Genomic DNA, 24,666 nt, shown 5'->3' with positions numbered 1-24,666 from the left:
TTGAAAAGCTGGAGAGGGAGGGAGAGAGGGAGAGAGGGAGAGTGAAAGGGAGAGAAGGATCAAACCGAGAAAACGGTTGCTGGTGTAGCAGGAAGGCAGTGAGAGAGCTGAACAGTCACACGAGAGGTCAGAGAGAGACCACGAGCTCAGGAGAAGCTGGGCAGTGAGCCGAGAGCTACCAGTTCAGGGTCTCCACAGTCCCTCCACACCTCAGCTGCAGGACACCTTCTACTGTCCCCAAACACCATATTTACACAACCCTCAACCGTGTGTGCGTACGCGTTCTGGCATTGCTAACGCACGGTACGTTGAGCTAGTTACCTTCTGAGATAGGCTCTGACGCCAGAGCCCGCGTCACGGCTTCCTCTGTGGTTAGCAAGCTGCGTGCCACCTGTCGACTCGGCCTCGTTTTCCCTCGGCCCGCTCTCTCAGTCTTTCCCTTACTTTCAACCTCCCCCGCCCCTCCCTCCTCATTCCTGTTATTCCCAGGGTACTTCACATGCACGACTCCCACTCCCTCCATTCCCCAAATTAAAAACTGGCGGGCTTTCATATGTGGGCTGCGTGGAGGTCTACAGTCTCATGACACGTTTCCTCTCTCAGCCAGCCTCTTTTATATTAGCGGCGGCCCCTGAACCCACGAGAAACACCACCCCGATTGAGGCTTCCACATTGGATCTCATCGGGGAAGGGGGGGGGGGGGGGGGGGGGGGGGGGTAGAGAGAGACAGTGTCACCACATCAAAAGGAACAGGAAAACGGAAATGGATTCGATTCTAAGGCGGGGGGGGGGGGGGGGGGGGGGGGGGGGGGGGGGGGCGGGGGGGGGGGGGGAGGGGCGGGGGGTTAGAGAGCATGCTCCTGACACTGTCCCCTACAGGAGGAGGGGGGGGTTAGAGAGCATGCTCCTGACACTGTCCCCTACACAGGAAATCCTGCAGCCGTTCTTTTCAGGAGCTTCAAACAGTAAGATGAAGACACAGGCTCATTAGAGGGTTGGAGGGGGGAACAAAAGCAGAGTCAGGGGACCCCCCCCAACCCCCCCCCCCCCCCCCCCCCCCCCCAACCCCCCCCCCCCCCATGGCCGTCCATCTGGATCCCATCTCTCTGGCTGGCTAATGTCTCCCCTGGGGGCCAAGGTTCGCCCTTCATTTGTTTCATTTCTGACCTCTGACCCTCAAAGCCCGGCCCCCCTCAAACACAGAGGATAGCAAACACTGAGGGTTCTGTAGGTATCTCTCTCAGTCTCTCTCTCCATCTCCAAAAGTTTTGAGCAGGTCTTAGCATTTAAAGGGTGATTCATCTTTAGACCTAGTTTGGCTGGATTGAACAGAAACTACACAGGCATTAACTACTGACTTGAGCACGTTAAAATAAGGCGAATCAGCAGTGAACGAATGTCAACATTGATGTCTGTAATTCTGTGCCGGGCTGGTGGTGTGTTAGACAGGCAGAGTGGTGAGACTGGGCCCCTGTCACCCCAGGACATCAGTAACCCATACCACACAGGGGACATACTTAATGGAGGGGCTTTTCAAAACATCTCCCTGCACACCACAACTTGTGGTAGGGCCTTGTTGTGGTGGATACGGTCGGGGTGGGGTGTTGGAGAGGGGGCGGGGGGGGGGATGAGATATGCAGAGTGAGCAACAACTGCCCAGCCGCCACCGTCACCACCTCCTCCCTCCAACCCAAGGGGCCCAGGGGAAGTAGCTGTCCTCCGTTTGGGAAGGAATGTGCCCCATAACCCCCCTCTAAGCCCACCCCCCCCCCCCCCGACCCCAGACTCTCCGTCACGCTAGCCAGGGGTGCATGGTAACTGCTGTCAGAATTAGCCGATCAGGCTGCCGCCATCCCAAACAGGACGTAACTTATCCAAGGGCTGGCATTTTACTGCACTGTTTCAGTAGCAGGAAAATAGCACAGGAATAACCTATGAGATCATTCCTCCGAAGCAATAGACTCAGAATAATGCTGATTGACATCATTACATGCAACGAGGAGCTGGGAGAGAAGGGGTTGGTCTAGGGAGTACTTAGTGCACTACAGTGTTATGAAGGCTCACGATTCCTAATTAACTTCATCAAACACACACTTCATCAAAACAGGCAAAGACGGACACTGTCGTAGTGCACTCTCACTGAACGTAACAGGCAGACGCCCAGAGTCAGAGAGGGAGGGATGATGAAATACGAGATAAAGAGAGGTTGAAACCCACCTTTGACCAGCAGCTCTGGGTCTTCATCCAAGCCCATCTTACTCTTCTCTATGATCAGACTCTTCATCTCTTCAGGAAGCTCTGACACACTATGCCTGTGTGTGAGAGAGAGACAGAGGGAGAGAGACAGAGAGAGAGACAGAGAGGGACAGAGAGAGAGACAGAGTAGAGAATGTAAATAACCCAGCTTCTCCTCACGACAGTATACCCCCTTCCCGGCCACCCTCTAGCCCCCTTGTGACACCCCATTGGCTCTGAGACAGGGTTGAGAGACCCTCTTGAGTGACATCAGGCAAACGAGTCCCTATGTTACCCTTGGAGAGGGAGGGGAGAGAGACAGACAGACAGACTGAAGTGCTGGGAATATCTCTCCTCCTCATGCTTCTCCCTCTCTCTCCCTCTCTCTTTCCCTCTCTCCCTATCCCTCCCTCCCTCTCTCTCCTTCCCTCTCCCTCTCTCTCCCTCCCTCCCTCCCTCCCTCTCCCTCCCACCCCAGCTGCACACCGTCACATACCACGCCACTGTGGACAGCTCGTCTCTTCTTTATCGGTTTGGCCGGCGGGCCGAGCGTGCGACTGAAAATAAACGTGACAGAGAGACGCCGAGTCACAGCCAGCCAGCTCACACCAGTCAGGGAAAGACTGAGTTCACGAGGTCACAATGTCAGACCATAAAAAACAAACAAAAGCAACTTCTGTAAATTACACTTGATAGCATCTCTTGCTCACTTCCTCTTTTTTTTAATCTTCTTTCCTCCTCTCTTTCTGAAGCGCCACAGTAAAGACTACCACTACATGCAATCCTTGCAAACAAGAGCCCTGCAGACATCTGGTCAGGCAATGATTTGGATGACTTGTTATCTCAGGCCAGGGCCCATTTCCACCCCATTACATTGTTTATAAAGTTTATCTCTGCTCATGTATTTAACTAATTACTAGTTTATTTTCTCTGTTTTCCAGGCTAACAAGCATGCAAGGTATGGTTGACAAACCCTTCCGTTGCCCTGCTGTAAAACAGCACCAGTGGTCAGGAAAGTACCTGTTGCCATCACAGTACTGTTCCGCCTCAGGTTACCCACTCTATGGTCCCGCCTCAGGTTACCGACTCTATTAATCCAGCCACTATGGCTGGATTAATGCTAGTATCGATCAGATGGTCCAGAAGAGCTCCTCTTTACGGAAGGCAGGATCAATCAGTGAGTCTCAATTGAAACAGGGATTCTTCTTCAGGATTGCGTGACGCAGCTCAGAATACTCTTTTCTTTTCTGCAGTTCAGTTAGCTGAACCCTATGTCAGTTTGCCAACACCTGCATGAGTGTGAATGCATGTTTATGGAAGTGTGTGTGCGTGGAAAGCGGCTCGACAGTAGCAGATCCCTGTGGATTTGCATCAGTCTCTAATTTAAGCTAAAGCCCAGACACACAAGGAAACTCTATACCAGGCTGTGGTTGTGTGTTTGTCTGTGTGTGTGTGTGTGAGTGAGCGTGTTTGGAAGTCTGTGTGCATGCGTGTGGGCGTATGTAAAGGACCGTGTACACAGCGTCATCAGAGAGCTGGATGTGAGAAAGAGAGAGGTCACAAACTGGAGTCCCGGTCGGGTTCACCGGTCTCTCGCTACGCCCCGGAGCCACAACACCATTCCCCCAGCACCGCCTGCGCTCCACTGACCCCTGACCCCCCCCCCCACACAGCTACATCAAGAAATGTGTGTCTCTTTTTGGAGGGCTGTTAATAACCCCTGTAGCAGAAACAGTGGTCCGTGCAGACAGCCCTAGCCTATATCTAGCCAGCCTCCAAACCACAGTCAGGGCTGGGGGGGGGGGGGGTGTGATCTATAGAGAGGCAGACCACTGCCAGGGAATAGTAAGACCTGGCATGTTGAGGGACTTTCTATCAAAGCCTAGGATCATTCAGTCCCATTGTCTATAAGAGGCAAACATCCAAACTGTCAAGAGCAATACAAACCAGTTCCTAAGTTTGTTTTGGTCCTGTCCTAAATTACAGCAGCACTGTGTGAGGCTGGGCCTAGCATCCAGGATCTGAAGTAGACTTCTCCTAGGAATAAAAATGAGTGTATGGACAGCGACAATCCCGAGGAAGAATGTTCTGTAAGGTTTGTGCCTTGACATTTAGTCACTCAAAAACATGATGGCCGACAGCCAAACCATCAGCTAGAACAGAGCCCACAGAAGTACTATAGACAAGCAGGAAGGCTCAAAGAGGGTTAGCGACGGTTGAAAGGGGAGAGGGGCCAAACAAAATGGAGGGAGGGCCGTAACTGCGGTCCCCAGCCCTCCTATTGACCCTTCTCTGTCCAAACAACCCTGACCTTCAGACTCAATGGGCCCTAAGCAAAATCAGTGGAGCCATCTGGGTCCCCGGGCCCCGTTCAGCGTCCACCACACAATCTGCTATTGTGAACGACTGTAGACACAGGCGCAGGCTGCGCCACATCAAAGTCACGTCTCAGACAAAACCACGATGAGAACCACTGGGGCTGGCTACAGGGCGACAGTCTGTGGGGGTTTGGGATGCTCTGTGTGAGAAGGACGGTCGATGAAGCTGTACTGAAGAAGCTGTCCCAGCGCTGTTCAAAATGCCACGCGGACCGTGAGGCGTTCACAATGAGTCGGAGAACGTTGGGAGACATTCCCAGGAGGGCGAGAGTCTAGCAGACAACGACTAACTCTTCCCGTCTGATCTGTACCTACATGAATCGTGAGGTTTTAACACGTAAACCTCGGTGCTTAAGCAAGGGCTTGAGATCTTAGTCTGGAACCTTGTTGTTTGAAACCCAGGGGTTGGGGGCGGGGTGGGGGCCGGTGGAAGGCTGGGTGGTGGAGGGTAGAGGGGGTTCTGTGCTGCAGCTGGGGACACATGTTGGCACACTGACATATGAGGCTCTGGAGTTTCCACAGCTGTCCAGCAGCGCCCCCCCATCCCCCTGCCCCCGCATTCCCAGAAGCCCCGGCAGAGGCCGTGACGGAGGGGCCTTGCGTGCCGACTTCCTGTGGAGAGCAGGAAACAATTTGACACGGGGATTAGACAGCCGGGGGTATAGAGCGAGTGCTGCCCCCCGACCCTGCAACAGGCCAGACCCCGAACACCTTTTCCTCTTCTAGAACCCGTCTCTTTATATAAGATATTAAACTGCGTACGTTTTAGGAAACCTGAAACTGTGGTCATGGCATGGGGCACATGTTTTTGATGTTTCGAGAAGCTGATTTCATACGGAGTGTAGTTCTAGGGGCAAAGGCTGACAATGGAGATGGGGGGGGGAAAACACCCTCGAGATGCTTTGTTTACGGAAGTGAAAGAGAACACATGGAAAACTTCTGTAGCCCAGATGCCACTAGTGTCCTTCTGCCTAAATCTCTCTCTTTCAATCTCTTGCTCTCTCTCCCTCGGTCTCACCACAGTGTAACACAAGCTTGCTAAACAGAACCATCTGTTTGCTCCACATAAACGGGAACCTAACAAAGAAAAAGAGAGGAAAAATGACACGAGAGAGGTAAAAAGCGAGAGGCAAGGGATGTGCCAGAAACTGAAGTAAGGGCAGTGATGGGGTATAGAGGAAATGAGGACTGTGGGAGATTTTAAATAACCCTGATACAGAATCTCAAAATACATGTCTTTATCTCCGTTTGTGTGTCGATTTGTTCATTTTGCAGGCCACAGCTTGTATAGCGTGTGTGTGTGCGTGTGTTCACTTAGCAGAAGAGAAAAAGGAACCAATAAAACTCCTAAATGAATGATATAACCCTGATGATTGTCACCTTCACCACACTGTCTGTGGTGTACTTAGAAAATTTCACAATATGTGACATCTAATAAGCTCCCTACCGCAAAGGAAACAAAAGGCTGACAATCTAACAAATGACATTTATGTACAGCAAACAGTCTATATTCATATACTCCATGTTGACAGACTGACCTGCTATTGACAGACAGACAATACGCAGACAGGACAGACATTAAGGATAGCACAGACACACAGGACAGACATTAAGGATAGCACAGACACACAAGACAGACAGAAAGGCACAACGCACACAGACAGATGCCAGTGTGGCCTACAGTGTGATCAATCGATTTCCGTCCGGGGTCAAAAGTACTGAGAGGTTAATTAAAATCAGAAAACCACTCGGTGCCCTTGCTCTCGGGCTTGGACGACCCGTGCTTCAAACTGGACGGTGAAAAAAAAAAAAAAAAAAAAACACTCCAGCGTATAGTGTGTCCTCATGACGGATCGACAGCGTTGCCAGGTCCTCCTTCCCTCCCCCTCACAGCCAGAGTTCTCTTTGACCAGCACAGGAAATGACACGGGGAGTTGAGATTTGTGATCTGGAGGGTCAAAAGCCGGTCTGTAAAATGCATCACACAAAGCTCAAAAAGAGGTCTTTGACTCCCAGCTTTCTGCATGGCTCATATACAAAAATGACAGCAAGGCAAGATACCCAAGCTTTTATAACACATCTGAACAAACACATGAGCAATTGTCACAACACAGTCTTGTAGGACAGACACAAGTCTCTGGGGAGACTTGAAACATGAGGGATGCATTAACTGCAGACGCCATGTGATCCATCCATCTGCAGGAGCACGTCTCCTGCCCCAACAACCTGCCTCACACTGGGCCTCTGCCTCACACTGGGCTTCTGCCTCACACTGGGCCTCTGCCTCACACTGGGCCTCTGCCTCACACTGGGCCTCTGCCTCACAGTGGGCCTCTGCCTCACACTGGGCTTCTGCCTCACACTGGGCCTCTGCCTCACACTGGTCCACTGCCTCACACTGGGCCTCTGCCTCACACTGGGCCTCTGCCTCACACTAGGCCTCTGCCTCACACTGGGCCTCTGCCTCACACTGGGCCTCTTGCCTCACACTGGGCCTCTGCCTCACACTGGGCTTCTGCCTCACACTAGGCCTCTGCCTCACACTAGGCCTCTGCCTCACTCTGGGCCTCTGCCTCACACTGGGCCTCTGCCTCACACTGGGCCTCTGCCTCACACTGGGCCTCTGCAGACCGGGCTGGTGGGAAAATGGGAATGTGGTGATTAAGAGTGGGCCTATATGACCTCCCAGCTAAAAATACGCTGTTTACTCAAGACCACTGCCAAGGAATTCTGAACTAAGCAGAGAGGGGAGAGCAAAACCTTGTATTCAGTGGGGCACTGGGGAGAGAGAGGACAGGAAGTACACATTTTTGGGGAATTTGAGAGTGTGGGACTGCATAAGCTGGAGATTAATGTTAGGAGCAGAATGGCCTATCTATTAGGCAATGCTACTATACAAGTATCTTATTATCTTGACACTTGCAATTCAACTATTAACTTGGGGAATGTCATAAGTACAGAATGCTGATAGAAGGTGCCTTGGCAGTAGATAAACAGATGGACACTCATCACAAACACACACACACAATGACCAACGCACACACACAAACCCTTATGGCTAGTGTGGTCGTGAATCCCCTACCATATTTTTGACAAAGAGGAAGTCTCGTTTGTCAAGGAAGAAGCAAAAAAAAACGGAAAGAACTACAAAAAGAACCCTAAGAGACAGAAGAGGAAGTCCTGGCTGGATCCGCTGGAGTCTGCTAGTCCTGTGGGCCGTGCCGCATGCCACTCACCTCTCTGGCTGCTGCCTGCCAAGCTTGTAAAGGAATAGCAGACAATCAGTGACTCCTGAGCTGAACTCAAACAGGAAAATGGAGTTGGGGCCAGTGGGGTGGAGAGATGGAGAGGGGATGGGGGGGCGGGGGTGCCTCTAAGGCAGATACAAGTGCGTGCAGGAGGCTCTTGTCTGAGAGTTGGATGATGAGCACTTTCACACCAGGAAGGTGTGACTTCAGACAGCAGCATGTGAGTGGCAGGCAGACATAGCTCTGGCAGACCTGGTTTAACCCAGCTGTGAATTTGTTAATTCGTTCATTTGGTTTAGAGAAAAACACGCCAGTGCAAAACCATTCCATAATCCTTCACAGAGCCTTCAATAGGAAAGGTCAGTCTATATCTTCAGTAGGTTACCGTACCATCTCTTATCGCTATTATATCTTACTCTCTTAAATCAAACTCCCTAATTCTCCTAACACATCCCCTCCAAAACCAGTCATAAATCACACGCGACAGCCCCAAGGCTGTTCCTCTGCTTTCTGTGGAGGTGATCGCTAATGACTGACACAGACACCTACACACACCTTGGATAATGGCCTCCAGGGTGTGTTCCCTCAATTAAAACTGAGTCACCCAGTCCAACGTCCTTTCTTCTCAGCAGACTGTACATCCTTTCTGCCGGCAGGCTTCATGGAGCCTCTCCACCCCCTGCCTCTACTCCTTTCACCTGTTTGGACCGTGCTCTTGTCAGGCAGTCGTTACTGGCATTCACTTGTTGCCTTGTATAAATCCGGATGTTTCCGTATTTCCGTATAGGTTTATTGTATGCACCTTCCTGCCACAGTAAATTCCTTGTTTGTGTTAACTTACATGGCAAATAAAACAAATTCTGATCAAGATGTGCTTTGTGCTAGGAACTGATACCCCAGCCTGAGGTCTACTATCAAATCCCAACCCCCCCACACACACATCCACTACTGTACAATTGTGGCTAATGGACTTCAGGCAGGCTGTGTGGCAGTGTGTTTGTCTTGTCTTCCTGCAGGGAGAGTCACCGTGTCTCCTTGATGACACTCGTCCTGAGAATCAGGAAACACTGGCAGTGTGTGTGGGTGTGTGCCTGTGTGCGTTTCTGCATGTGGTCAGAGTCTTGTGGTGAGAAAGACCCATGAGACTACTGTGATGTTGATCAGGAAGTGAAAGATGGGCTGGATTTGCAACTGTGGTACTGCCTGCCTACAGTACAGAGTTCGGGGGAACTTCAGATTTAAAACATGGAACACATACTTCCTAAAAGCAATTTCTTTTTTGTACTCACCCATTCGTGCCATTGCTTGTGCGCGCGGGCTGAGCAAGAATCACATCGTGAGGGCCCTGTCGACGCAAAGAAACACCATATAAGTGAATGCACCATGGCAAAAGACGCCAACCTGCCTACATTAGTAGAAGCCTCTCCACCATGTCCCCAGGGTGGGCTAGAAGGCTGTGTGACACAAAGGTTTGCCCTCAGCGCCCTCCTCCAGTCCAGAGAGCAGCAGCAGAGGCTGCCAGTCATGGTACCTCTGCTACTGCCTGCCTGTCACTTGCAAGGGTGGGTTAGCAGGGAGAAATATTGCAAAACAGGCTCATTTAACAGGAACAGAGGATTCTTTTGTGCCCCCCCCCCTTCCCTCCTCCCCCCAAGCTCACACACACACACACACATAATATGCCGCTCCAAGCTAACCCCAAAACCCCTTTCTTCACATCCAGCAGCCTAATTTCAGTGAAAATTATATAAAAATAGCCCTGCTCTTTCTTAACTGATACACCAATAGGACACTGTGGTGTTCTTTGTCTGTGCTGTTAAAGCTCATACGCCAAACATATTTGGGGTTTGTTGTATCACACTTTGGTTGAGTATTAGTATTATTATTATTATTATTAACACGAAAATGTTCATCGCAAACACCAGCAAATGTGTCACTTTCAAGCTGTGACATTATGACCGCAGCTGCTGCCCCGGTGGACTGAGAGTTAGCAGTAGGCCTCAAACAGAGAAAACAAAGAATGACAGACATGCTGCACACAGGCTAGGCCATAAATCTTGGACCTGTTTTACAGGAGGGATGATTAGAATAGAGGTATTCCTTCTGGAAACTCACAATGAGGGACCAGTTAGGCTACATACATACATATTCTTCTTCCTCCTGTTGGAGAGCTGTCTGCACATTTGATTAAACTTTTTTTCCCCTGTGCCTGGCATGCAGGGTGAGACATGGTTGTGTAACCGTACACAGATATCAGACTGTTGTGTGAGAAAGGAACAGCTTGGCATGGATCAAAACGTACAAGGGCCAGTTCCACAGATAGGGATTAAGTTTGTCCATGTATTAGAATTGACTTGAAATGGAGATTCACCATTAAACACGGACTAATCCGTGTCTGAAAAAACGGTTTCTGTCTGTCCAGATTATTTCAATTGAATTAATGTGCTGAGTAACACTAGTCCCAGTCTCTCACGACACTTCTTAAGGATACGGGCTGGGTGCGTCAACAGACTACAGACAGACGTCCCTGTACAGCAGAAGATGGGGAGGAGGTTTCCTTTCACTGCGTGCGGAGGGGCCCCAGGATCTCTGACCTGACCTTGGAAAACCTCATCAGACATCAGACTTGGGCCTGTGTTCCACTGTGGCCTGTGTTGTTGCTTCTGGGAACCACAGCCTTGAGCCAAGGGGCCCTGCGGCTGACCCTACCCTGCATAGCCCAGCCTGGGGTTCTGGTCCAACTGAAACACTATCCAGGTCAGAACTGGGCCCCTCAGTCTGTTGCTACACCACACTTTACTACTAGGCTGGCTAAGTATAGGACCGGCTAAGCACAGAGGCAGCATGCATTTATCAATGTTTAAATATAAGAAAAAGAAAACCCTATAAGCCCTTTTAACTATACATTTACAGTATAGGCCCTAAGACTTTTCTGGGTGTTTAAATGCAGACCTAGAGGCCACCAGAGAGGTTAAAATAGGTGTGGATAAGGAGATATGGATAATGTTTAACCAGGGGATAGTTATACTGTGAATGTTACTAGTCTGGCAGGAATGGCCAGATGATGTCATAAAGCGATCCAGGCAGTGTGGTTCTGCCTCTGCAAGTCATCGTTCCACAGACTGACCCCACCCCAATAGGCATACAGGCCTAGAACAGACTGTAATGTCTGGGGGAAACGAACAGAGCATTTGGCTACACCAACTATGAAGATTTGGAGCCTACAGCCTAGTTTTCCTGAGACAAATCTGACTACATCAACAGGAGACGACATCAGAGTAAAAAACTCTCTATACTATGTCCTCCCAATAGTGAGACACAAAGAGAACAGGGATGAAGGAATAGGTATAACGTGCAGTTCAGAGTCCTGGCACATCTATGTTCCCGCTAGACAGGCACAGAATGAATCACCCAGACTGGAACTGGGCAACAAGGAGAGAGAGGCCGGGATGAGTTAGCACCATGGCTCACTTCCGCCCCCCTCCGCTCTGCTCCGCTCTGCTCCGCTCTCCTTGGAGGCTGAGTAACCAGCAGGAAACGCGAGGGCTCTGCCAAATCTGGCATGAACATCAGAAGTGCGGGCCTAGGAGGTGGGGAGGCAACGGAAACCAAATATAAACCAGGGAACTGTGACATCTCTGAAGGTGCAGGAGGAGTTGCCAGCTAATGGGACACCCTTTCTACATGCCAAGACTGTGTCCATGTGTTCCCGGTAACAGGATGCGTTGCGGCACTTTACACTGGCAGCTTTGGGGCGGGCGCTTTGCCCGATTGCAAGCGCAAGTTGACAATTGCAACAGGCAGTTTCACTGGAAACATGGAAAATAGAGAATGACTGATGTCCTCTCCCAAAATGTGTGCCCCACTGTCCTAACACTGGAGGCATTCAGCTCAGCCTGGCTGTTTGGGCAGCTGTTGGTGAGCCGTTTCTTTGAATCAGGATGGTAAACATGCAAGGAAAGGTTCTGAACTAGCTCTGGCAGCCTGCACTCCCACAGCCAAGCCTGTTCAAGCGTCAGAACTGACTCATGGTTCCGACCTCAGAGACGGCTCAGGCTGGGCACAGTGTCTGACCAAGGGCTTCGGTATTATGGTCGCTACGCATCACAGCTCCTCTCTGGCAGCGAGAAGGAAAGCGACGTTGGAGATCGTGGTGAGGATTTTAGATGGGCCTTGTCTGGGCGGGGGGGGGGGGGGGGGGAGACTCCACCAAGCTTGAGGGTTACTGCGGTCATACCTGGCAAGAGTAGGGCACACTTAATGGACGTTTCAGGAAAGACGGTCCAAAACACACACACACGGGAGGTCTAGGAGGCCCCGAGTGTGGCTTGTCCAACAGTGAACGTAATAGAGGACTCTGGGTAAACAGTGGAAGTTCCCTGCGGGGCATTCCCTAGGACTCACCCTAGAACCAGAACCCCCTTCTTCCCTAATCTCAGAATCCAACCCCAAACCACAACTGACAGTGGACAGCTAGCCTACACACTGTAGTGTCAATCCCAGAGGGCGAGGAAAGCAGCATTCCCTAATGGTGCCAGCCTGTCAGCTTAGTCTGGGTCAGCTAAAGCCTAAAATTATTGGGATCAGCATGGGAGTATTGACTGGAGTAGGATATCCAGCACACATCAATTGCACGGTTCAGGAGGAAACAAGATTCGTGGCAGGCAGGAAACCAATAATCAATATCCTCAGGAACAGACATCCCGTGCCGTCGTTAGAAGATGCAGATACAGTGGGTCTTTAAAGGAAGGTGTGACCACGCAATGACCTTTGGCAGGTCAATAACTCAATTATTCAATTACAAGTCTATTACATTCGTCTTCTGGGGGAAGTAGACCACTTTTACAATGGAGGAATTAGCACACAGTAAAACATGAGAAGGCACTTATCCGAAATGATCCTTAAAAAAAGGACAATTAGTGGAAGGTAAAAGAGAAAAATGAGCAAAGGTAAGAAGGCAAAGGCAGAGGTCAGATGGCAGCTTCTGTACCCTGGGGCTCTGGGTGTCAGTGTGATTGAGGTCAGATGACCATCTAGCTACATATTTAGGGAGGGTGGGTGTAAAAAAAACTGCTTGTAGCTTATTACAGCCTTCTATGCTGAGGCATTCTATTAGAATCTTTTATTGATTTAAGATAGAGGGCTTGGCTGGGCAGGAGGGAGGAATGGGTTAGCCACCACTGCCACACAGATGCTCTAATGATGAAGACTAGGGTGTTTGCCAACAATAACAACTTCACTGTTCACCGACACCTACCAGGATCGCCCTGAACACCAGATGTTCCTCTTACCGCCAGCCTAGTAGGCTGGCGGTAAGAGGCCCTGACTTGCCTGTCACTATACAAGACGTTTCATGAAATGTACCAGGTACAATTCCGCTCCCAAAAAAGAAGGGGTTAGGCGTAGTCTATAAAAAAAAGCTGTACAATATATTGTTTTCATGTAGTTATGATCTTGTGTGTGACAGAGCCTGCATGGTCCTCTAATCTACTGTCAGTGTAATCTGAAGGTGTTTTAGATTAGGTTATCTTAATTTTGTGGCTAAAGTTACTTGTCAAAAAGAATGGCCTAAATACCCAATTATAACTGACACAGTGGAAAAAAATGAGTAGTTATAATATAAAATGACCACCCAGTTATGGGCTCTATACATGTGTGCTAAGAGGACTACTTTGATAAGTGTAAGGTTAATTTCACATTGAGTACACGTACATCGGGTCCTACAAAGAAGTTACCTCAAATCACAACAACAATGACCCCTTCAGAAGTGTGTGGACAATGTTGAACCCTCTGTGCCTGATCAGATGACTAACGTTACAGAGAAGACAAGGCCAGTACAGTCTTGTTTGCGATTGAGTGGACGATGGCCAAACACACAGGATCGATTCTATTCAATACAACGCTGGGCTTGCATCATACCGTGGGATTGCTCAACGTTGCCCTGACTGAGAGCAGGCTGTCCTACAATATGTTAATACCTAAATGGCCTCAAACACGTCTTTGATCTGTATTCGCTGCATTTCTGTAATAATACGAGTGACCTGACACATTCAAGATCTCCAGATGGAGAGGAGGAAACTGCAAAGTCAGCAAGGCAGTGACACTTCAAAATATGGGTAACCCGACTCAACCTCTTATCTCGGCACAGCGGCTCAGGCCTTACTCCTAGTGACTATGTTTCCTCCATGAACATCACTGGTTTTATCATGGAACTCATTCTACGGTTATACTTTGCATAGACATATGGGAAAGTGTCTGGTGGGAATGATACCCATGCCGCCCATGACTTAAATAAAAAATATTATGCAATGATGAATCATCAACTACTAAATATTGCATCGACATGGACCAAAATTATGTTTTCTGCAAATCATCATATCTTAAAGAAATTGGGAAATTAAATAGCTTTCTATTACCCGTCCATTGGTGGAAGTCAAGTCGTCTTTGTTGCGCAATTCAAAAGATTCTTCCTCTTCTTTCTCCCCATAGTCCCGTCCGAGCAAATTAAAGCCCTGCCTGCAGCACAAAAACCAGCAAAACCCTTGCAAAGGCATTCAAATTGGGGAAAGTTGGTCGTTTTCTATTATCCTGGTTGTGAAGTCAACATTCACACTGTCTGGGTCAGGGGGTAAGATGGTAAAACGACTCGAACCCGAAGTTGCGTGAGGATAAGACCATGCAGGACGCTCTCCTCTCCATAGGCTTCCAGACAGGAGAGGGATGGAGCTCACTCAGGGCCAATGGCAAACTACCCTTTGAATCTCAATCAATCCAAAAGTTCGTGCAAGAATCCAGAACTTCAGGTCCAAATGATGACTCCTCTTCCCGACACCTGGCAAGCGCAGTTGTGCACACTAGGTAGCCCAAGAACAACTTTCTCTTGGTAAGATACGCAGGCACATGATCCCAAAAGTAAAGTAAATTGCAAATATGAAATAAGAAAGCCAGTAGCTATTATTGTTCTAGTTAGTCAAGAAGTCGCTCTTTTCGCATGTCGAACGTAGGCTATATCCACAGGCGAATTCAACTGACTAGGCTACTACAGTTGTAACAAAAGCGTCAAGCGTGCAGACTGTGTTGAATGGGCGGAGCAAGCCGCCCCCTCATGTCAAATGCGAGATCTAACCGGCTGAAAGCGCACACGCCCAAGAACGTCACGCAAGGCTAAACGCCCCATTCGCTGACAGAATAGAAAATTATTTGTTCTATTATGAATATTTACAAAGCAACCAAGAACACGGCACTTTATCCCGTCGATGCAGTGAATGCTCGATAAACTGATAAGCACCTTTAAATCATATATCGTAAAAAAAATATTGTTTAGGTGTAACAAACTGTTTTACCATATGCTTACAAGCAAATCACTGTTACTTTGTTTCAGACCTTACAATGTTGTGTTTGAAAACCGAAACGGTGAGTGGAAAGCAATTTCGAAAAATCTGTAGATTATCTGTCACACTAACACACTCACAGACGTATTAAATGACCGTATTTCTTTGCTGACAAACACCTCTTTCGTATATAACCCTGAACCACCAAGCATGCAAGGTTCTTTCTTGCACTGTCATTCTGTCTCACACACATACACACACATACACTTATCTTCCCTCACCCCCACTTGCACACGCTCTTCTCCTCCCCCACCTTCCCTCTTCCCCTTTGCTGAACACTCTGTAAAGGTGCGGGGGTAGGGGACAGGGGAGATGGTGCTAAATCCAGACACGTGATATCTCTCTGGACCCCTCGGCACTCGCGCTCATTTCTCCTTAATATGCCTTCATTTCCCCTGCTATGCTCTGTACAAACTCCCCCCACGCATTCACAGTCAGCCTTAACCCATTCCTTTCCAAGCATCATGTGTTTTCCTTAGTTCATTCTCTACCTTTCTTGTCTGAGGTTCAAAGTCTAGAAGTCTCTACTAGAATTAGCAGCACACAATCTGTACACAAACGCATGCTGGGCTTACAGTAGGGCCTGTCACACACGCACACACTCATAATTTCCCACACACTCAACCGTATAGGCCTGCAAGCTCTGGAAGATGAACTCTCAGTATGTACAGCTCAATAGAGTCTCTGGATGTCCTTGTTCCGCTGGAATTTGCTCAGTGTCATGGCCCATCAGCACCCCCACAGCCCCCCAGGTCATGTTGAGCCGAACTCAGACCGACTGGAGCAGGAGGAGACACAAGGGACTACAACTGTACTACAAACCACAGTTAGACACACAATGGATGTTGTTTGCGTAATCATTACGCGTGAAGATGTGCGCGTTCACGTATACAGTAGCGTGGTTGCTTTATGTGTGGTTCATGTCTGGAAAGAAGCGTCCACAGCCCTGTGACTGTAGTTCCCTTCTTGGCTTAAATGCCCAGCCCAGCCCCCATCACCCAAAACAATACACTGCAGGCCCTTTTTACACAGACCTGCAGGAGCATGTGTTTTATTTTTAGAACTCACTCACTCAGCCCACGCCAGTACATTAAAACTGAGTAAGAGAGAAAAGCCCTTGATCCATATTTGGTTTCCGAGAACAGAAGTTTGACAAAAAAAAAAAAAAGGCACACGGTTATCATTATGGTACTCGTTCGTCATTGGACTTCAAAGATTGTCTGCTTTTTATTGTTTGGCGAAAGAGGAGCGTCCAGAGAATTGAAATACTCACAAGACTGATAATCTCTCCCCAAACAAGCTCTGTGGTTGAAGTCTTCTATCCTCTTCCAGCCCGCTCCCCCTCAGTCTTGCTCTTTCCCACTTTCCCTCTCCTTCACATGGCCCCTTTCCTCCCCCCTTTCAGTTTCCAGGAGTTGACACATGATTCTGTATTAGCGCACAGGCGCACACACACACACACACACACACACACACACACACACACACACACACACACACTGGCTAACTTGATACAGCGTGTCAGGCTGAGGCTTCGGATCAAGGTGGTGGTTGAGAGGGGGCGGGGGGTGGGGGGCGGGGGCGGGGGGTTGGTAGGGCCTCTCAGTGCAAACACAGAGCAGCCAGGCTCCCCCCCCCCCCCCCCCCCATCCCGGCTAGAGGGGAGAGATGACAATAGGGTCCAGGGCCTCGGAGGTGATGTTGGGGTGCTGCTGCTTTGTGGTGGTGTGCTGTGTTACCTGCACTTACTTGTCCGCCATCTTCTGAAGAAAGACTCTGGATGGTTTGCAAGGAGACAGAAATATTCTTTTTGGCTCTTCCTCTCTGCTTCCTCTCTGGAGGGGTATTAATACATAGAAAAAAGGCTTCTGACCCTTTCTTTTGGAATGACCACGCCCACTTCCTGTCTGCCACCTCTGTCTCTCTGGTACGTTTGTTGACATTGGCGTTATGGAAGTTTCCAAGGGAGACGTAGAATAGACGCAGGTCACACATGTCAAGCTGACAGGACACAGAGCAGGGCCTGTGTTAACAGTCGGTCTACGCACCAGCTCACCTCAACAGGATCCTCTTACAGCCTGAACTACCACAGGGCTCCTTCCTATATGGGGGAACTGGATTGATTATCAACTTTGGTGTATATATAGATCTCAAATTCAGCTAAGGAAGTTGATATTCTGATGTTTGGGTTGTGGTCTTGTTCCGAGCATTAAACAGGCAATGTTAACATGTTGTATCCTATATATAGAAAGACAAATATATCTTATATACATAATTTATCCTATATAATATAACCTATGCATGTAAAAGTGAGTGTCTTCTATTTGACATGCTATAAAAAGGAGGTTTTGTAAGGCAGGACATCTGTTCCTAGATAGCTACAGTTATCCCTTCATGGGTCTAGTCCCAGGTCAAAGATTAGAGTTCCCCTGAATTCTCTGAAATAAGTATTCAGGACAGCTGCTTACCCTGCTGACCTTACAGCCTAGTCTCAGACAGGACATCCTCCCTAAGTAAAGCAATGGGCATAACCCTCTCTCCCTCCACCCTCCACCCTCCACCTCACTCTCTGCATGTCTGAAGGAGCTTCAGGGTATGTGTTAGCCAACATAGGACTGTTGTTAAGCAGCCAGTGGTCCATGTAATGGGATAGTACTGCCTCAGAGCCCTTCACCCACAGTGCTTAACCTGAAGCTCCAAGAAAAAAAACCAGCTACACCGTGAGAGGATAATATCTGACAGAGTGACTGAGCACTGGCCTTACAATGGTAGGAACCTTTTCGACAGGAGACGGATCATTGAATCAATTATACAATTTTAGGTGATGTTTTGTTGTGTTAGATATTCAAAAAGTTGTTTTGCCCATTTAGAACGGTCAAATAAAACTTGATATCACGCTAAAGGTGAAGGTTCAGGTGTAGGTCCTATGATTCTTCGTATTCTACCCTTCCATAAGGACTGTGTGTACCGGTATCAGTGACACTGACTGGTGGTGTTTTTAACCATGGTTGTGATCACATCTGTTCCTCAGAACCATGTGGCAGAGAGGCTGGTGTCAGGGACAGGGCAGGCAGGGGAAAACATTCTCAGCTTCAACTTCTGACCCTCTCACCCCAGTTAACCCTCCACTCCGTCCCTGGCACCATGATTATATTAATAACCCTCACTATTCTGTTCTGCCACACCAATACACCAAGCTCTGGACCCGTTTGCCGCACCAACCTACTCCACCACTCTATCTAGCCCTAAGGATAAAGGGAGTGTTTGCTTGTGTGTTATGTTGCTGAAGTGTTTCATTGTTTTGTTGAGTAAGACTATGTAAGCAAATGAGATATTTGGCTGTTTTGCCAGGCTGCTGTTAAATGCCCCCAGAAGGTGAGGCTGTGGCTGGCAAAGTGTACACTAACTGACCGGCTATTCTGGTACCTCACTCTCCAAACACTAAAACACAGGAAGGTCGGGACCTCACAAGTGATTGTCAAGGAACATAAACTATCTGACCTCATCTGCTAGCTCTGAGACGAAGCTATGTACTAGGATGTGGAGGCTGTGCTGACAGTTCATGGAATTGCAATACTAATAAATATGACACTCCCCCTCTGAAATGATGCTGTCAGAGTTATTACTTTTGTGTGTATTCTAGATTGAATATGACATTATAACAGAAGTAAAAGGGAACACCAGTCAACTGTATCTTCACTGTTCGCAGTTACATAGCACAGTTTTGCATGGTTTTCTATTATTATTCTCAGCGAGATGAAGGCGAGATAAGCTAACTGGGAGAAACAAAAGCTGAGGATATGTTATCGGAGCTTTGAATCTGAAGCCAAACAACGCACAGGAAGGTCTTCATAGTCCCGGGCCTGCAGAACCTAAACCTGCCAGATAGGAGATGGTGGAGAAGGGATAAGAGGACAGCACAGATGAGAGGCTGGGAAAGGCACAAGACAAAACAACTGGTTGGCCAAACAAACATTGCAGTTTGACAGAGCCCAGACGCCCTCATATTGCCTGGTATTTGCACGTTAAAGAGGAAATCCAGGAATGATAAGGGTTTTGGAATGCACATACCCTGCTGGTAAAAACAGTTGCTTTGCCTGCTCTCTCCATAGGTTTGCCCCAACAAACAGAAAATCAACACTAGAAGGTTTGGGAGATTACGTTTCTGCATTGTTATTCTTCTGTGCATGATCAAGCAAACCAAACTTGCTCACAGTTTGCAAAGATAACCCTCAGCAATCAGCAAAAAGGTTTGAGGGTAAAGGTAAAACTTGATGTTGGGCATGCAGGGCTCTGCAGAGTTTATGCAGGGTAAACGGCTCAGTGTTTGGGAGAGAGGATAACTTATCGACATTTCAGGCAGGCCGGGCAGAGGGCCAGGGTCCTTTAACTATTTTTAACTTCCTGACTGTGTGAAAGTACTTGGAATACAGAATTGGTGATACATTGCCAACATTTCAACCTGTGTGCCTGTGTGCAAACCTGATTGTGATTGTGTGTGTCTGAGCGCATGTGCATGTGAGCATGCACAGAGGCTTGCATGCAGGCACAAAAGCTAAACCTCTATGCTGGAGTCTGTTTGCGTATCCTGGGGAGTAATGTCTTGATTGGCGGTCACCATAGAAAACTAAAAAATAATTTGTTGACATGTCAAGCAGCTTTCCAGAACCAGTGGAAACACTCTTGCAAGGTCGCCTATGTGAGTTTCCTGTGTTTAAAGAGGGCTTCTTAGCAGTAATATGAACATATTTAACTTCTGGTACACCTATGTGGATGAGAGTCGGTTTGTGTTTATGATAGCGTTTGTCTCTGGGCCATGTGTGTTTGTGTTTTTTGAGCAGATGCAAAGGGACAAAGTTAGATCAGTATTACAGTATTATACTGTGCAGTATGTCATTTACACAAGCACATCATGTGTATATCACACCAACTGTGTGTCTGATGTTTGCAGTATACATCTGTGTGTTTGTGTGTAAGAGAGTGTGTTTGTGTGTGTGTGTGTGTGTGTGTGTGTATGTGTGTGTGTGTGTGTGTGTGTGTGAGAGAGAGTGAGATAAAGGAATGGAGAGCATGTGTGATGTGTGTGTGTGTGTGTGTTTTCTCAGGTTCTTCTGGGGCCTGGATCCAATCTGTTGCTAGGCATCTGTTGCTAGGCACTGTGACCTCCAAAAGCAACAGTCTTGACCACAAAGGGTGAACCTTGCTTGGGGTAGTGTTTTATTACTGACCTCTCAAAACATGCAAACACACACACACAGTCTATCTCTATATTAACACCACACCATGGGTTTGCTTTTAGACTCATTCTGTTCTCTGATATTGCATGAACGATAAGAACAACTTCCAACTCTGAGTCCCCAAAAATTGGTTCTATGATTACCTCATTTTTCATTGGTTGACCATAGCAGTTGCCTCAGTTAACTATGTAGCCCCTCTCTTTTCTCTTAATAATACAACATTCTGTATAAATAATTGGCAGATAACTGTATAACATTGTATTACATTTAAAAAGATCTGCCCCTAAGAAGCACAACTAGTTATGGTTTGCCAAGTGATATTTAGCATTTTCTGGTAAGCTTGCTCCGAGAAAAGCAGCTACTCCAGAAAAACCTCTCTCCCTCCCTCCCTCCCTCCCTCCCTCCCTCCCTCCCTCCCTCCCTCCCTCCCTCCCTCCCTCCCTCCCTCCTCCCTCCCTCCCTCCCTCCCTCCCTCCTCCCCTCCCTCCCTCCCTCCCTCCCTCCCTCCCTCCCTCCCTCCCTCCCTCCCTCCCTCCCTCCCTCCCTCCCTCCCTCCCTCCCTCCCTCCCTTCCTCCCTCAGGGGGACAGGCAGAGCAGCTAGAAGCACTTCACTGCAGCTCAACTCCAGGGGGGTAGAGTGTGTGTGTGAGTTTGTATGTCGAGCCAACTATTCCAAGTGTGTGAAGGCAATGTGTGTGTGCGTGTTACATGGTGTGAAGGGGGGTCAGTTGTACCAATGTTTAGGTTCTTTACTAATTCTGGATAGACCATGCAAGGAGAGAGCAAGCAGGCTTTCTTATTACTATCTGTTATCATCTCCAATTTAAAGCTCTACTCAGTGTTCAAACAAAAATGGAAAATGCTCTTCACAGTTCTTAACAGCTACAAGATATATTTGTATTTACTCTGGGCTTTCCTCTTTTTGTCAATGGCTGTAGTCAGTATTCAACATCAAACAGAAGCAAAGACATGGAAACAAAAGAGAGAAGACCATGGGCAAACAACCATGACAGACAAACTAAACATGTGTGGTTTGTCTACTGCACAGGGGAAACAGGATCAGGCAGGGACTGTGTGTGTGTGTGTGTCTGTGTGTGTGTGTGTCTGTGTGTGTGTGTGTGTTGCAAACACTAGGAACAGAAGCGCCTCACCACCATGCCTCTCCAGCAGGCCACAGCTGTTGGTGTTTAAACTCAGTGCAGGTGCTCCTTTCTTTAGTGAAGCCATCGGCCCATGTCTCCAATGTTCCCCTCATACAAGTGTGTGTGCTATGTGTCTTTTATAAATCTATATGTGTATATATATATATTGTTTTTTTTACAGTGCATCTATATGTATCTGGGTGGAGGGCTACAAGTGTTTGAACGTTTTATACACAGTTGTAATGAATGAATGTGAGTACATTTACATTTAGTCATGTTATGATTAGTGACCTATGCTCTTTTTGTAAAGCTCTCTTTTGGAAGTCGCTTTGGATAAAAGCGTCTGCTAAATGCATAAATGTAAATGTCATTTAGCAGACGCTCTTATCCAGAGCGACTTACAGTAAGTACAGGGACATTCTCCCTGACGCAAGTAGGGTGAAGTGCCTTGCCCAAGGACACAACGTCATTTGACACGGCCGGGAATCGAACTTGTGAGGACTTGAATGATGACATGGAGGAAGAAGAGAAGAAGAGGAAGGAAGATGCGGCCTACATTGGGTTCTTTTTCCTCGGTCACTGGTCATTCTGTCAGGGCAGGCCCGTTTAACACAGTCCAGTAGAACGAGATGAGGACCCAGAGAAGTTGGCTTTTCATTAGCGCAATCAAAGGAGGAACTTTTCATTTTAGAGAACCCATCACCAAGAATGGCCTTCTCACTAAGTCAGGTGATCTATTAGGACTTGGTGAGGAAGTCATATCACAACTGGTGGAAGTTTGGAACAAGGAGAACTGAGGAAATTCAAATGAGTTCTTTGTAACTTGAACAATGGGCCTCCTCAACTCAGTACATTGTATAACATACATATTAATACTGTCTAACGATTAAAATATTCAATCACGATTAATCGAATCAATGTCATAGTTAACTCGCGATTAATCGCACATTTTTATCTATTCTAAATGTCCCTTGATTTCTTTCTGTCCCATAATTATTTCTTATTTTAATGCTCTTATCATAATGGAAAAATGGATTGGATTGCCCCCCCCCCCCCCCCCAGCACCCCCCTGATAAAATATGTTCCCGCGGCGATGTATATATACAGTATATAATGTATGTATGTAGTACAGTATATGGAAATAATGTGTTGGAAAAATGCAATCATCGATGTCAACATTTAATCGATACTCATCTTTAATGTCAGAGACTAGCACATGAAACGTTTACAGGAAATGTGGACAGAAAAACAACTCTATTTGTAACCAATTTGAACAGAAAGTAGGTTATTGGTGAAAGGTAGAGAATACAACTGACAACACTGTGTTTGCTAGCTTGTTTTCCTGGGGGTATCCTCTCTAAGCTGCCCTTGTTTGCGCAGGCTCATCTTGTTGTACCAGCTGTCCAGGACGTAGCAGTTGAGCTAACAGTGAGGCAGCAGAGGTCTACAGGTGGGATCCTACTAAGGGTCCTCTCCCCTGGGGGTCCCACAGGTGGACTAGGCTGCTGGTGTGTGGCCTTCTGGCTTCTGTCTGAAGTGCTCCTTTCCCCAGAACCTCCTGAAGTGGCTGATGATGTTGATATTCTCAGTTGGCCCAAGGATGAAAATAGCTCTCAGAGATGGGGGGGGAGGAGCTTCGTTGGGTCATGTGATGTCTAACAGGCATCCAGGCTCAGTTTCCGTCTTTTTATCTCATTATTGCAAGTTCAGTTGTTTATGTTTGACCACATACTGTATAGGCATAAACCAACAACTACTCGCCCTAACAAACGACATCGTTTTTTCCCCTCAATCCATCTTCGTGACAGCCAGCACTCATCCATGGTAACAGATCAGCGAAATAATCTCTTGGGAACATTTGTGGATCCGTCATCTCTGTTTCTTGCGATTGGGTTTTTGTGTGTAGGTATTTTTGTGTGTAGGTGTTTTTGTGGTTTGAACCCTCAACAAGTGTCCTGTGCCTTTTACAGCGGCACCACCATGGAAGATACACGTACTCCCTGATGGGGGTAGGCAGACGCACAATCTGATCCCAAATCCCTGTGAGAAACAAACATATGCTAGGTCTTCACCTATGCTCGTTTGTTTGTGTGTGTAGTGCATGTGTCCTTTGTGAGGGAGAGGGACTGCAAAAGAAAGCGGGATGGAATGCCAATAGAGGGAGTTTGAGAGAGAGAGAGACAGAGAGACAGAAAGAGAGAGGAGAGAGAGAGAGAGAGAGAGAGAGAGAGAGAAGAGGAGGAGAGAGAGAAAGAGAGAGAGAGGAAGAAGAGAGAGTGGGAGAGAGAGACAGCGAAGAGAGAGAGAGAGAGAGAGAGAGAGAGAGAGAGAGAGGAGAGAGAGAGAGAGAGAGAGAGAGAGAGAGAGACAGAGACAGAGAGAGAGAGAGAGAGAGAGGGAGAGAGAGAGAGAGAGAGAGAGAGAGAGAGAGAGAGAGAGGAAGAGAGATGAGAGAGGAGAACATGTTCTTGTTTGTGAGCTAGCGAGGGGACCATCTTAAAAGTGATTTTATATCTAAGAGTGTATGTTTGCATCCAGTAATCTTAGTGTGAATTCACATTGCCCATCTATTTCCAAATCAGTTGTGTCATCATGTGCCCATGAATTAGATCCTAGCGAGGGGGCAAGAAGATATAAGGAGACTGACATTCACTGATGAGTATGGACAGCATAGGTTTGAAGTGACATCTAGTGGTTATGTCATGCATTACATATCTATAAAACATTCAATATCATGCATTGATTGTTCTGGATTTGGATGTCAATTTTTTTAATCATTAGATTAAGAAAAAAGTCAACCAAGGCTATCTTAAATATTCTATTTGTGCACTTCCATAAAATCAATAAAGTTTCCTTATGCCTATTTTTGCAGGCCCACATCTGCAATATGTATTAATTTATCAAGAAAGTACCCATACCTTCTAAACTACCTTCTCTAATAACATACATGTGAATAGCTATCTGAACCTAACTTCTGACTTGTACTGTAATCATGCGTCATACTGAGCAGGTCTTACTGACAGACTTGTTATCA

General features: G+C 47.7%; 1 protein-coding gene across 3 annotated transcripts in view; it reads right to left on the bottom strand.

The window, feature by feature from the left end:
- The window catches only part of plekhh3 (pleckstrin homology, MyTH4 and FERM domain containing H3), a 27,789-nt gene extending 12,875 nt beyond the window's left edge, over positions 1 to 14,914 (bottom strand). For 2 of the 3 annotated variants that reach the window (XM_047037809.1, XM_047037810.1), the window contains exons 1-3: positions 14,278 to 14,914; positions 9,151 to 9,206; positions 2,218 to 2,312 (exon numbers count right to left, since the gene is read on the bottom strand). In XM_047037809.1, coding sequence (XP_046893765.1) covers positions 2,218 to 2,312; positions 9,151 to 9,206; positions 14,278 to 14,415 — 289 coding nt within the window. In that variant the 5' untranslated portion in view covers positions 14,416 to 14,914. Of the gene's footprint in view, positions 1 to 2,217; positions 2,313 to 2,731; positions 3,315 to 9,150; positions 9,207 to 14,277 lie in introns of those variants that run through there. The other variant, XM_047037811.1, reaches the window with a different exon arrangement.
- Positions 14,915 to 24,666: the final 9,752 nt, after the last annotated feature.

Source organism: Hypomesus transpacificus, chromosome 17 (assembly GCF_021917145.1).
Source record: "Hypomesus transpacificus isolate Combined female chromosome 17, fHypTra1, whole genome shotgun sequence".
Classification (NCBI taxonomy): domain Eukaryota; kingdom Metazoa; phylum Chordata; class Actinopteri; order Osmeriformes; family Osmeridae; genus Hypomesus; species Hypomesus transpacificus.
Note: the sequence above shows the minus strand (reverse complement) of the source record. Positions and strands in the feature narration are given on the sequence as shown.